The sequence below is a fragment of the Penaeus chinensis genome, chromosome 8 (genome assembly GCF_019202785.1).
Source record: "Penaeus chinensis breed Huanghai No. 1 chromosome 8, ASM1920278v2, whole genome shotgun sequence".
NCBI lineage: Eukaryota > Metazoa > Arthropoda > Malacostraca > Decapoda > Penaeidae > Penaeus > Penaeus chinensis.
The window spans coordinates 3,737,208-3,749,707 of record NC_061826.1 but is presented as its reverse complement, the minus strand read 5'-3'; the positions used below and the strand labels follow the sequence as shown (position 1 = coordinate 3,749,707).

Below are 12,500 nucleotides of genomic sequence, written 5' to 3'. Positions count from 1 at the left end.
ACTTTAAGTGATCATTAGGATTAAAGAATTATGATATTTATTACTGCGATCATGTATTCTGAGTTTCAACATTAAAATATTGTGAAATCAAGTGAATTCGTGTTTGAACTTATTACGAGTTTCATCAGGATGCTTGAAATGACCTGTTAAGCATGTCTAAAATTTATTGGAGTAATAATAATAATAATAATAATAAATACATTATCATTACACTTACCATAAACCATATTTATACAATGTTCCAATCCTAGGGAATTCGTTAAATTTCCATGAGAGTTAGTAGATTACACATGCTCTGTACAATATTTACTTATCATAGGTATTACTTTGAATTAGATCAGTAATTACTAATTATCAATAACAAAGATTTCGATCGATGTAAGTATGGATTAGACTGAGGCAAACATGGGTAGTGTCGGCGATAATTTCCGTGTTGGTCATGGTGATGGTTAAAGCGAAGGTCACACTAATCTCTTCTGTCCTAGGATCCCTAGATAGGATCGCCGAAGTCTAATCAGCTACAGAGAGGGATTGGTCACACTGCATTCAGTGTTCCTTCAGAGAGAACCATCGTCTCAGTTCAGCGTTCATAACAGTAAACAATGGCGCTTTCTATTCAGGATGTTTATAGGGGCTTAAAACATTGCTTAATCCATTCATTAATGTTCTCTTCAAATTCCTGTTTTTATACACTTAATGAATGGTATTACACAATGGCTCTTTGGCTCTCACTATATCCAATACGGGTTTAATAACTTCCGATGAGAGATCCATGTTTTTGGCGTGACGGTGTGGGTTAATAATTATGTTTGTTAGTCAAATGAACGTTTATTGGAATTATCTATAACCATTTAATGGTGTATCATTGTTCGATGCAATATATCATTGTATTTAATGATTAATTTTGTTTTTATCATATATAATTATTCTTTGTAAGATTCTATGTAATGAGTTTACCAGTAATTATATTATAGTTTTGATATCTTAAAGCTCTAGGGAGGGATAGAATACCGACATAGCGTTTTCGCGCTGTAGAGGGATTTTCATATCCGATCCGTTTACAGCTAGGGAAACGTCCAGCTCTGTAAAGGGATCCCTGGACAGAATATATGAGTGTGACCGGTCCTTAATGTGGGTTGTGTGGTGATATCCGTGGTGGTGGTAACCGTGGTGAGGACTGTGGTGAACAGGTGAATGGTGATGGCCATGATTATGGTAGTGATGAGGGCTGTGGTTTTGGGGATAACAAATGGTTTGGCACAGAAATCATAATAAAAATACAAGGTAGTCAAGAGGTACATGAATTGAATTTTGGGAAGCACTAGTCTTAGAGCAAATGCCTCTCAGTGCGGGCTGTCAGACTGGATCGTTCCGTTTTCTCAAAAAGACCGGTCATATATTTCCTGCATAGTTCGCTGATGTTGCTGAAGTTGCAGAGACATCTGTCCCATGTGAGTATCCAACAGTTGATGCATAAGACTTAGTTGCTGCTGTGTTCTGTTGCAACATTTAACAAGTTCATCAATTCTACTTTTTAATGCGGTAATCTCTTCTGCATATTGTTTTTGGCCGCTCTTGAGGCATAAACTAGAAACACTGTGATCGTCAAAGGTATAAGTTTCTTCTTTAGGAACGTCCAGGTTACGAAGATTTATGGCCTCTCGAATATTCTCGCGAGTAACAATAGTCTCCTTTTTATTGGGGAAGACTTTAACCTTCGGCTTGATCCTGCACCTGCGAGCTACTAGCTGGAGAAGAGGGCGGGGAAAGGACGTTCGGCTCTTTAGCACCAAAAGCAGCTTCTCGAAAGCCACGATATATGAGGCTTCTTTTGCCAACCTGTGGATTCTGCCTCGCTTCTGTAGGCTCGGAATGTCATTAACAGCTAAACCAATGAAGAGGTTGGCTAACAGGATAGCCACTATGAATAAGTATAAGGACAGGAAAACCAGTCCAGAAAGAGGCACATCCATTGCCAGAACGAACTCACTAAATGCTATCTCTCCACTCATCATCATCAATGTTTTAACGAATGAGAGGGGAAATGTCTTAAAAACCGATAGTTTTTGAAACAAGATGTGGAAACTAAAAGAAAATCCAAAAAGAAGGAATACAAAAGAAAACAGGAACTTCATCATAGACTTAGCCACACCAGAGAACATCAGAATGTAAGTACCTAGCATCGGGTAGCGTCCAAGAAGCATCATAAGCTCAACCCACACAAAGAAAACCGAAACTGCGGCCATTTGTCTCTCCGTCGTCATTGGTAGGTAGGCAGAAGGGTCATTTGGGGATACCATGTTTTTACTAATGGCAATCTCCTCCAAGGCTTTGTAGTCTATAGTTGGTGAGAAAACTACAACAGCTGAACTGATAAACGTCACAAGTCTTATTAGAGTTTCCACTTGTTTGCTATATTTCCTAAAGTTGGCAATTACCATAATAACGTTCGGGAAGAGAAGAATAATGTAAAATAAGATGTGTCCTGCTCGAAAAGTCCACAACATAGCAATGTGTTTGTTCCAGTCTATCGGCGAATTCCCGAAGGTGAGCATAACGTAAGAGGTGTGAAGGATTAGGAAAATGAAGTACATCAAGACGCCGGTGTAGAAGTACTTTTGAATGCAGCACCACTTGACGTATAAGAAGCTTTCCAGGAGAGGATGTTTGATCAGATCTTCAGAAGGGGAATGTACTAATTCTGATACTACGGAACACTGAATGGTCCCCTTTTCCTCCGAGAGAAGGGCCGAATAATCAAATGTAATGCTGAAGTCTGGGTCATGCAGAGACTCTTCTGACATATGAACGTGAGAATTAAATAGTTTCTTCAGGACCTGTGAAGCCGAAGGGAGATGTTCGAGCATCAGCTCGCAGTTCGACACGCCATCCTTGATATTGGCGAGGTGTTCACCGTTGATTAACAGAAGGTAACAACAATGGACAGACCAACTTCTAACTGCATAATCAAAAGCTCTACATTTATCATTGTCAACCACAGTGACCATATTCTTCAAATCATCCCTCTGCAGAAGAATGTCAAGTGTGTCTGAGGAGCCAGAGAGACATGCAGCATGAAGGACAGATTGCTTCCAGGTTGTCAGGATGGTCGGATCCGATCCCAGAGAGAGCAGAAGTTCAACGACTCTGCTCAGGCCGTAGCGAGAGGCCAGAAACAAAGGTGTCTCCCCCACATAATTGGTAGCATTAATATCTACGACGGATCTAGACAGAATCTTAATCAGCTCAATGACCAGGAGTTCGGAATCCTCATCACACTTTTCAGACAGCACGGCGAGGAGGACCGTCCGGCCGTTTTTGTCCTTATTGTTACATTCCTTGACAGCTGTTGGTTGATTCACCAGCTTCCTTACCAGCTCCAGATTACGTGTCTGGGCGGCCAAGTGCAGCACAGAGCAGTTATTCCCATCCAAAATGCTAAGGTCGGGTTCATGTTCCATCATCAGCGTTACTGATGCCGTGTCCCGCCGGCGTATCGCAGCATGAAGGGGCGTCTCAACAACCACTTCCTTGATCGTGGAGGGCGGGGCGTTCTTGGCATTCGGAGACGCCCCTCGCTTCAGGAGCTCCGACACGCCGTCAATCCAAGTGTCGTTCACAGCCAAGTGCAAAGGGGTGTTTCCGAGGGTGTCCATGGATCCTATCTGTTACAAAAAAAAAGAGATAAATCGATTGCAAATGAAAACCGATAGCTCATATCCCTGTTTTACTTTAAGCTCCTTCCCTCTAGATATATAAGCTACATTTCAGCGCTCTACATGTGAAAAGAAAAAAAAAGATAACAATTTACCAAGCTTAAACGTAAATAAGATTACTCAGAAGGGGAAAAAGTATATGTATTTGTTCTCTTGATATCAAATTATAAAATAAACTTCTATAAAATGTTCCTTAAAGGTAAAATAAAACCTGTACCTTATACCCCTATTTAATTTAATTTTTGGACAAACATAATAGCCTTCGAGATCTATAATCTACGTTTCAGCAGCTTTACTTGCACCTCGTTTCCATCCTTTATTTTACTTTTTCCAAATATACAATTCCCTTCTAGATCTATAAGCCTTACCTTGGCTCCATGATCGAGCAAAACTCTGAGTATCCGAATATTCTGCTTGTGGCACGCGTAATGTATGGGAGCCAGACCACCATACCTGGGGCTGTTCACAATGCACGGCTGTTGCTCCAGGAGTGACGTAACTTCCCGCACACTTCCAGTCTGGATGCTCTGGGGGAAAGGGAGGTTTATGTTAAGGTAAACAGAAGAGATATTGTTTGTATCCCTCATGTTCATCTCCTCTTCTCTCTCTCGTTCGCTCTCTCTCTCTCTCTCTCTCTCTCTCTCTCTCTCTCTCTCTCTCTCTCTCTCTCTCTCTCTCTCTCTCTCTCTCTCTCTCTCTCTCTCTCTCTCTCTCTCTCTCTCTCTCTCTCTCTCTCTCTCTCTCTCTCTCTCTCTCTCTCTCTCTCTCTCTCTCTCTCTCTCTCTCTCTCTCTTTCGCTCTCTCTCTCTCTCTCTCTCTCTCTCTCTCTCTCTCTCTCTCTCTTCATCTCTCTCTCTCTCTCTCTCTCTCTCTCTCTCTCTCTCTCTCTCTCTCTCTCATTCTCTCTCTCTCTCTCTCTCTCTCTAAACAAAGAAATAATCAGAAATAAATAAATAAATGAATAAACAAACAAATGAAAAATTACATATAAACATATATATATATATATATATATATATATATATATATATGTATAAAAGGTATGAATGAGAATGAATATCTTCACAACACAAGAGATGTATTTGACCGGTTTCGAAATACATGTATGTATTTCTGACGAAGACAAAGTCGAAACCGGTCATATTCATTCTCATTCATACCTTTTATACATTTTTCAACATGAACGCAGTTCATATATATATATGTGTGTGTGTGTGTGTGTGTGTGTGTGTGTGTGTGTGTGTGTGTGTGTGTGTGTGTGTGTGTGTGTTGTGTGTGTGTGTGTGTGTGTGTATTTTTCATTTATGTATTTATTTCTATGTATTTCTTTGTTCATTTATTTAGTTAGTTATATTTACTTATTTACTCATCTATTTCTTCATCTATATGTAGAGTAGCAGGAGTGCTTTGCAATAGAAGAGCATCTGCAAGAATAAATGGGAGAGGTTACACAGCAAGACGGTAGTCAGACCACCCACCCTACGAGGCTACACCTGTTAGAGAAAGCGCAGGTGTGACATCGGACAGCATAGACGCGATGAGAGGGGCGAGATTACGATACGGGAGTGAGGAGTCAAAGGGAGAAGGAGTGTGAGGAGGACCAAAGGAGGAGCAGAGAGGGGGGGGGGGGGGGTAGGGATGTGGCGAAGGAAGGCGCGCAGGTCCCGTGTAACAGAAAAGATTAAGGCGAATGATCTATGGTGATGCCTAAAGGGAACAGCCGAAAGAAGTGTCTATGTATGTATGTGTGTAAGTATGTGTATGTATATGTGTGAAAACACACACACACATATATATATATATATATATATATATATATATATATATACATGTATATATACATATATACATATATGTTTACATATATACATATATGTATACATATATACAATATATGCAATATATATACATATATATACACACATGTATATCTATATAATTATATATACATGTATATATATGAATGTGTATATATACATACATATATATACATATGTACTTTTACATATATATATTTATATATGAATATACATATATACATTTATTTATAAATGTATACACATATATACATGTATTTATATATGTATATACATATATATATATATATATATATATATATATATATATATATATATATTTATATGTGTATATATATTAGATATATATGTATACATATACATATATATATACATATATATGCATATATATACATATATTTACATATGTATACATATGTATACATATATATATATACATAAATACACATATATGTATGTATGTCTATATGTATATATATATGAATGTGCATATATGCATACATAAATATACATGTGTATATATATTTATATACATATAAATATTTATATATATATATATATATATATATATATATATATATATACACGAGGGGCTTCAAAAACGTTTGTGGAAAAAGTCCATAACTAAAAATTAATATATATATATGTGTGTGTGTGTGTGTGTGTGTGTGTGTGTGTGTGTATGTGTGTGTGTGTGTGTGTGTGTGTGTACTTATATATATATATATATATATATATATATATATATATATATGTATATACATATCTGTATATATATAATTATTTATATATATAAATATATCTGTTTATCTATCTATCTATCTAAGAGGGCTTCAAAAAGTTCGTGGAAAAAGTCCATAACTAAAAATCATATGAAAGGATTTTGATTTCAATCCACCTGAACATTCTTGTACCAACGGATTATAACGTGTTCAAACATGAACCCTTTAATGCAGGTAACAAAGCATCGACGTCATTCCAGCCACATGATCCACCTTGGAAGGACACTCCTCTCTTCTCTCCCTGCGGTGAATTAGCCTTACGCGGCTAATTCAGAGCGATGGGAGGATCATACCGGGAAAGGCGTTCGACGGGGCGCAGCGGGTGGAGCCAAGCCGAACAACGCGAAGGTTACCGAGACCCCTTGGTCTCGTTTTTTTTTTTTTTTTTTGCCGGTTATATACAGGACCCGCCCCCCGGCAAATTCGGACTCGGCTCTTACGCGTTACCGCGACGCTTCGGTGTCCACCCTTTGTTGCTGCAGCGATGCTATTTGCTTGCATTTAGCTTCGTACTCCCTAGCCTATTCTTCCCTTTATGGATTTTTCGGCATTAGGATAACTCACCTTCTGGTGAACTGAACCCCATCTTCGGGCGCGTGCTCGGACATGAGCAGACCTTTACTTCCCGTACGGTGTTGCCATTCTATTTGCTAGGGACTGGTATGGCAGACCATCTGATGACTGCCACTCTAGTTTATCGTTTAGGAATGAATAGGCAGGTAGGAGCCCCTCCCTTTGTCAGGCCCTCAGCCTGGTTCTGTCAAAACAGCTGCTGCTAGACAGAACACCGCCTTCCCGTCCCGCCATTGGAACTGCCTCGAAAGTTAGCTTCTCTCCCTCATTGTGGTGAATCAGCCTTTGGGTGGCTGTTTCTGAGAGCTGAAGAAACTTCTTTGAAAAGGCACAGGTCCTCTCCTCCCTCACTAAGGTGAAACAACCTTTGGGTGGTTGTTTCAGAGGGATGAAAGGAACTGCCTGGTAAAGGTGCAAGAGCTCCCTTCCCCCAGTGAGGTGAAACAGCCTTTGGGTGGCTGTTTCAGAGGGAAGAGGGATTCACTTTGAAAAGATACAGGTCCTCTCCTCCCTCACTAAGGTGAAACAACCTTTGGGTGGTTGTTTCAGAGGGATGAAAGGAACTGCCTGGTAAAGGTGCAAGAGCTCCCTTCCCCCAGTGAGGTGAAACAGCCTTTGGGTGGCTGTTTCAGAGGGAAGAGGGATTCACTTTGAAAAGATACAGGTCCTCTCCTCCCTCACTAAGGTGAAACAACCTTTGGGTGGTTGTTTCAGAGGGATGAAAGGAACTGCCTGGTAAAGGTGCAAGAGCTCCCTTCCCCCAGTGAGGTGAAACAGCCTTTGGGTGGCTGTTTCAGAGGGAAGAGGGATTCACTTTGAAAAGATACAGGTCCTCTCCTCCCTCAATGAGGCGAAACAACCTTTGGGTGGTTGTTTCAGAGGGATAAAAGGAACCTCTTGGAAAAAGTGCAAGAGCTCCCTCCCTCACTGAGGTGAAGCAACTGTGGCTGCTTCAGAGGGATGAGCAAAAGGGTTCCAAACAATCATGTCCTGTAGGTGGAAGGGCATCCCCTCTGGTCTCTCCCAAGGGGTTTACACCTACCCACGCGTTTGCCATGTGTGGCAGCCTTGTGCACCGTGGAGACGGGAGTCCTGAAGGTTGAGCGATGCCATGAATGAGTACACCCTTCGGCTAGCAACACGCCTCTTTGGTCCAGCAAGACAGGCGGCCTGATCCTGGCCCGGTCACGGTCAATCGGCTGGTCTCCCTCGGGAGGCTAGGGTCAAGTAGTCATGCCACCATTGGCACTCACAATGGTCCGTGAGCGCCATTACAATGGCTTTTGGCTGCGTATATCCTCTCATCACCCCTGTAGCTGTTAGACACTGGCTCTAACACTCAGCTTCCCCTTGTTGAACTCCATGGTGGGTGGGGGCATGAGAGGATGAAGCACATTCCCATCACATGGAAAAATCAAACCAAACCCCCCCCCCCCCCCCACAGACAGAACCTAAAGTTGACGAACCTCACAAGGCCCAGATCACGGCAGCCACCACGAAGCCAAAAAAAAAAAAACCACAAACAGGATGACACCACCACGCCTGCTGCCAAGATGGACAAGACAGAAAACCCATCCAAATCCAATGTGTCTATCCACAGACAACAGATTGACTCTCGTGCTGGCTGCTCCGGGCCAGCAGCCAAGCCAGGGAGGCCCATGAGCTCTCTACTGAGATAGGAGAGCAGGCTGAACCAGCCGAATCAGCTGCTGTCCCCACGAGCAAGCCCCAAAGCTTCCCGAATGTCGAAGGGGAAGACTCCAACCAGGCAAGTCCTGGTGAACATGAAAGGTGCCCCAACCACTACCCTTGATTTGGGTAACTGGGGCACCTACAACCTTCAAACATATGTGCCTGTACCACTTTGGTGTTTGAAGTGCCAGAAATACGGTCACCACCAGGCTAACTGCACAGCCAAGCCTAAATGTGGTGTCTGTAGCAAGGCACACAACACAGAGGTATGCCTTAAGGCATACAAAGAAGAAAAGAGGGACACAACAGCCAAATGGCCCAACTGCGCCAAGAGGTTGCTAAAGAGGTGGCCCTCAGGCGGCAAGAGGTTGCTAAAAAGCGACCAGACTTTGTTCTTGCTCCCCCCAGGCACCTATGTCTGGGGAAAGAACAAAAGTGAAAAAGCCTCCCTTGAAAAGGCACAGGTCCTCTCCTCCCTCACTGAGGTGAAACAACCTTTGGGTGGTTGTTTCAGAGGGATGAAAGGAATTGCCTGGTAAAGGTGCAAGAGCTCCCTTCCCTCAGTGAGGTGAAACAGCCTTTGGGTGGCTGTTTCAGAGGGAAGAGGGATTCACTTTGAAAACAAAACGACACTGGATGTCTCCAACAAAAAGGAGCAAAAAAAGTGTAAAAAAAGAATCAAAGGAATAAATGTTCTAAGAGCACTACAAAACCCTCCCCAAGAGATGATCATCTCCTCTCTGATGAGGAAGATATAACTCTCCTGTTGACTGCTGTAGTCATAGCAGTAGCAATAGCCCTGGGGAGGTCGAATGAAGAGGACGAGAAGGCAGTCACGGTCCCCATGACGGCAATGACCCAGTCTGTCACAGTCCTGAAGGGAAGAAAGCTGGAGAGAGCGAAAGCAGCCCCACCCTCACCACAGGACGAGACCCCTCCTCACTCCAATCCAGGCCATGTCTTCACAGACAAAGCCAAAACATGCTGAATCTGTGCAGCCAGAGCCAGAGCACATTGACCTTGGCCAGGCAAGGCCAGCAAAGAAAAACACCAGGGGCATGAGCACAGCGCACAGCATAGCCACGCTCTTAAGCACAATCAGCACGGGCACAGCTGTGGTAGTATTCCTTGACCTGGAGAGGGCTTTTGAATTAGCAAGTCCTCTTGCCATTCAAGAGAGCCTGATCCAGAAGGGAATCAGAGGAAAGCTCTTGCCTTGGATAGGTGACTACTTCAGGAATAGGACTGCCAGAGTCAAATTCCAGGGTCACCTATCACAGCACATGCCACTAGAAAATGGAATGCCACAGGGTGGGGTTCTCACTCCAGCCCTATTTAACACTTCAATGTCCTGTATCCTCAACATAAACCTCCCAGTGGGGTGCAAGATCATCTCATATGCAGACGATCTTGCTATCACCTCCACTGGACCATACTGCCTGAATAAAGCCCAGCGTTGTCTGGACCTTGTGTCCGAGGAGTGTTGTAGGACAGGACTAAAGATCTCTGCAGCCAAATCCAAAGCCATGGCTCTGAGACAGAGAGTCCAGGGAGTGGAATTGGAATGGGTCAAGGACTTCCAATACCTTGGGGTAAGGATAGACCGGACCCTCTCCTTCCAGAAGGAGGTCCAGTACCTGGTTGACCGATGCAAAGTAAGACTGTCTGTCATGAGACTAATGACTGGGAGACACATATGAGCCAAACACAAAGTACTTTATTCTATGTACATGCCGTCCGGCCCACTGTGAACAATGCCTCAGTCGCTCTAATTGACACAAAGAAAAAGTACAAAGACCAATTGGAGACAGTCCATAATGAAGCTGCCAGGATCATTCTGGGTGCCCCAAGGTGGACGAAGGTCCTCAACCTCCTGATGGAGGCAAACCTTCTCCCCCTGGACTCACGAATCGATCTAATGGCAACACAATTCCTGTCAAAGGTCATCCAGGCTCCCAGGAAAACAAGCCTAAGACAAAAATTAGTCAGACGCCTAGAACAAGAGAACGAGCTCTTTGCAAGCAACTCCTGGCTGTCTCACACAGCCAGGGTGTTGATATGCTATCAGCTGAAATAACAGCTTCTTGCTAAGGGCATGGACTTCCCCCACCCTGACTTTGTCGAAGCCTCGCCGTGGGTACAAACCTTGATAGAGTTCTCTATAATGAGCCTGTCAATGACAAAGAGCCAATACCCCACACCTAGTCTAAAGGCAAAAGCCCAGAGGGTCATTGCAGCTTTCACTCCTCTGGGTAGTAGAACATACTTCACGGATGGTTGGGTCGATCCCTTGAGCCACACTGCAGGCACCGGCTTTGCAGCAAGGGATACAACACAATCCATGAGGATAACAGACAACACCTCCTTGCTACAGGCAGAGGCAGTTGCAATCATTGGAGCCCTAGCCCACCCGTCCCTAAGGGAAGGACACGTGGTCATACATACAGACTCCAGGGCAGCCATTGACTGTTTACAGCACAGCTTACACACAGACAACATTTACCTCCTGACCACAATACTTACCTTAGCACAAAGAATTCTCGCTCAGGGTAGAAGAATAATCATTAACTGGGTCCCTAGCTACATTGGCATCAGAGGGAACAAGCTTGCTGACAGACTAGCCGTCACTGATAGGGGTATGCCCCTGAATCCCATGATCATAAAACCAAGCCGAAAATTACTTAAGAAGTGTACTGCGGCCTCCCGTACCTTCCTCCTGCAGCTTCACGAGATCCTCCCCCTCGGCCAGCGGTTACTCAGATGCTACAGGCTATGAACCACTGGCACTCTCTGAAATAATCAACAGAGGTACCGTAGTCATTCTTCACAGAATGCGCCTAGGTTTCCACTGTGCATGGCAGATCATAGAGACAATAGACTGTGAAGAGAGGTGTTGCATGTACTGCGGGGAGCCGAACGCCACACTAGTACATTACTTAGAGAATTGTGGGCCTACACAATTCCTGAAACAGGGACCACCTACAACAGCCGCCGTGCTGGTAAAGAGGTTGTGCGATATGCTTACACCATGGCAGCAGGAGTGCCTGCTGGCAATCCCACCGCCACGTTAAGCACCGAAACTTAGAGAATTGTGAGCATACACAATTCCTGAGACAGGGACCGCATCAACAGCCGCCGTGCTGGTAAAGAGGTTATGGGATATGCTTACACCATGGCGGCAGGAGCGCCTGCTGGCAATCCCACCGCCACGGTGGGATTGCCGAGTGTCAGAGAACCAAATGAGAACATTAAATTCATGGTGAAACTCGGCTGGGAGAATAGGCAAATCATTGGCATTCTGGAACAAGTTTATGGTGCCCCAAAGAAATCAACAACCTACAAATGAAAAAGTCGGTTCAGAAGTGGAAGAAACGAAATTGAAGATGACCCTCGCAGTGGCAGGCCATCAACGTCAGTTTGTGAGGAAAACATTGATGCTGTTCGCAACATGATTGAAAAGGATAGACGAATAACCACTGAATCTGATGCTGTTCGCAACATGATTGAAAAGGATAGACGAATAACCACTGAATCAGTAGCAGACACACTCAACATCTCTGTGGACTCTGTGGAGAGTTTGGGGCTAAACAAGCTTTCCGCTTCATGGGTCCCTTGAGTGTTGTGCCCAGATCAGCAGAAAACAAGGTTAGATCTTTCAATGGAAATTTTAAACAAGTGGGATGAGGACTCGAAGCCGAATTGTAAGAGGGGATGAAACATGGCTCTACCAGTTTTATCCGAGGACAATTTCAATCAAAGCAGTAGCTGTCCATGGGTGGAAGTGGACCAATCTGTAAGCATAAGAGACCACCGCAAGCAACCAGATGTAAGCGTAAGAGAGATGGTCTTGGGCGGTCGATGAAAGAGGTCTTTCCTTGCTGGTTTATTGTTGAAGATAGATCTGAGACCCCCCAAGAGAC

At 43.7% G+C, this 12,500-nt stretch overlaps 1 protein-coding gene across 1 annotated transcript in view; it reads right to left on the bottom strand.

Moving 5' to 3' along the window:
• Positions 1–146: 146 nt before the first annotated feature.
• The window catches only part of LOC125028269 (transient receptor potential channel pyrexia-like), a 17,665-nt gene continuing 5,311 nt past the window's right edge, over positions 147–12,500 (bottom strand). The window contains exons 3-4 of the mRNA XM_047617707.1: positions 4,085–4,243; positions 147–3,665 (exon numbers count right to left, since the gene is read on the bottom strand). Of these exons, the coding sequence (XP_047473663.1) occupies positions 1,380–3,665; positions 4,085–4,243 (2,445 nt within the window). The 3' untranslated portion in view covers positions 147–1,379. The remainder of the gene's footprint in view (positions 3,666–4,084; positions 4,244–12,500) is intronic.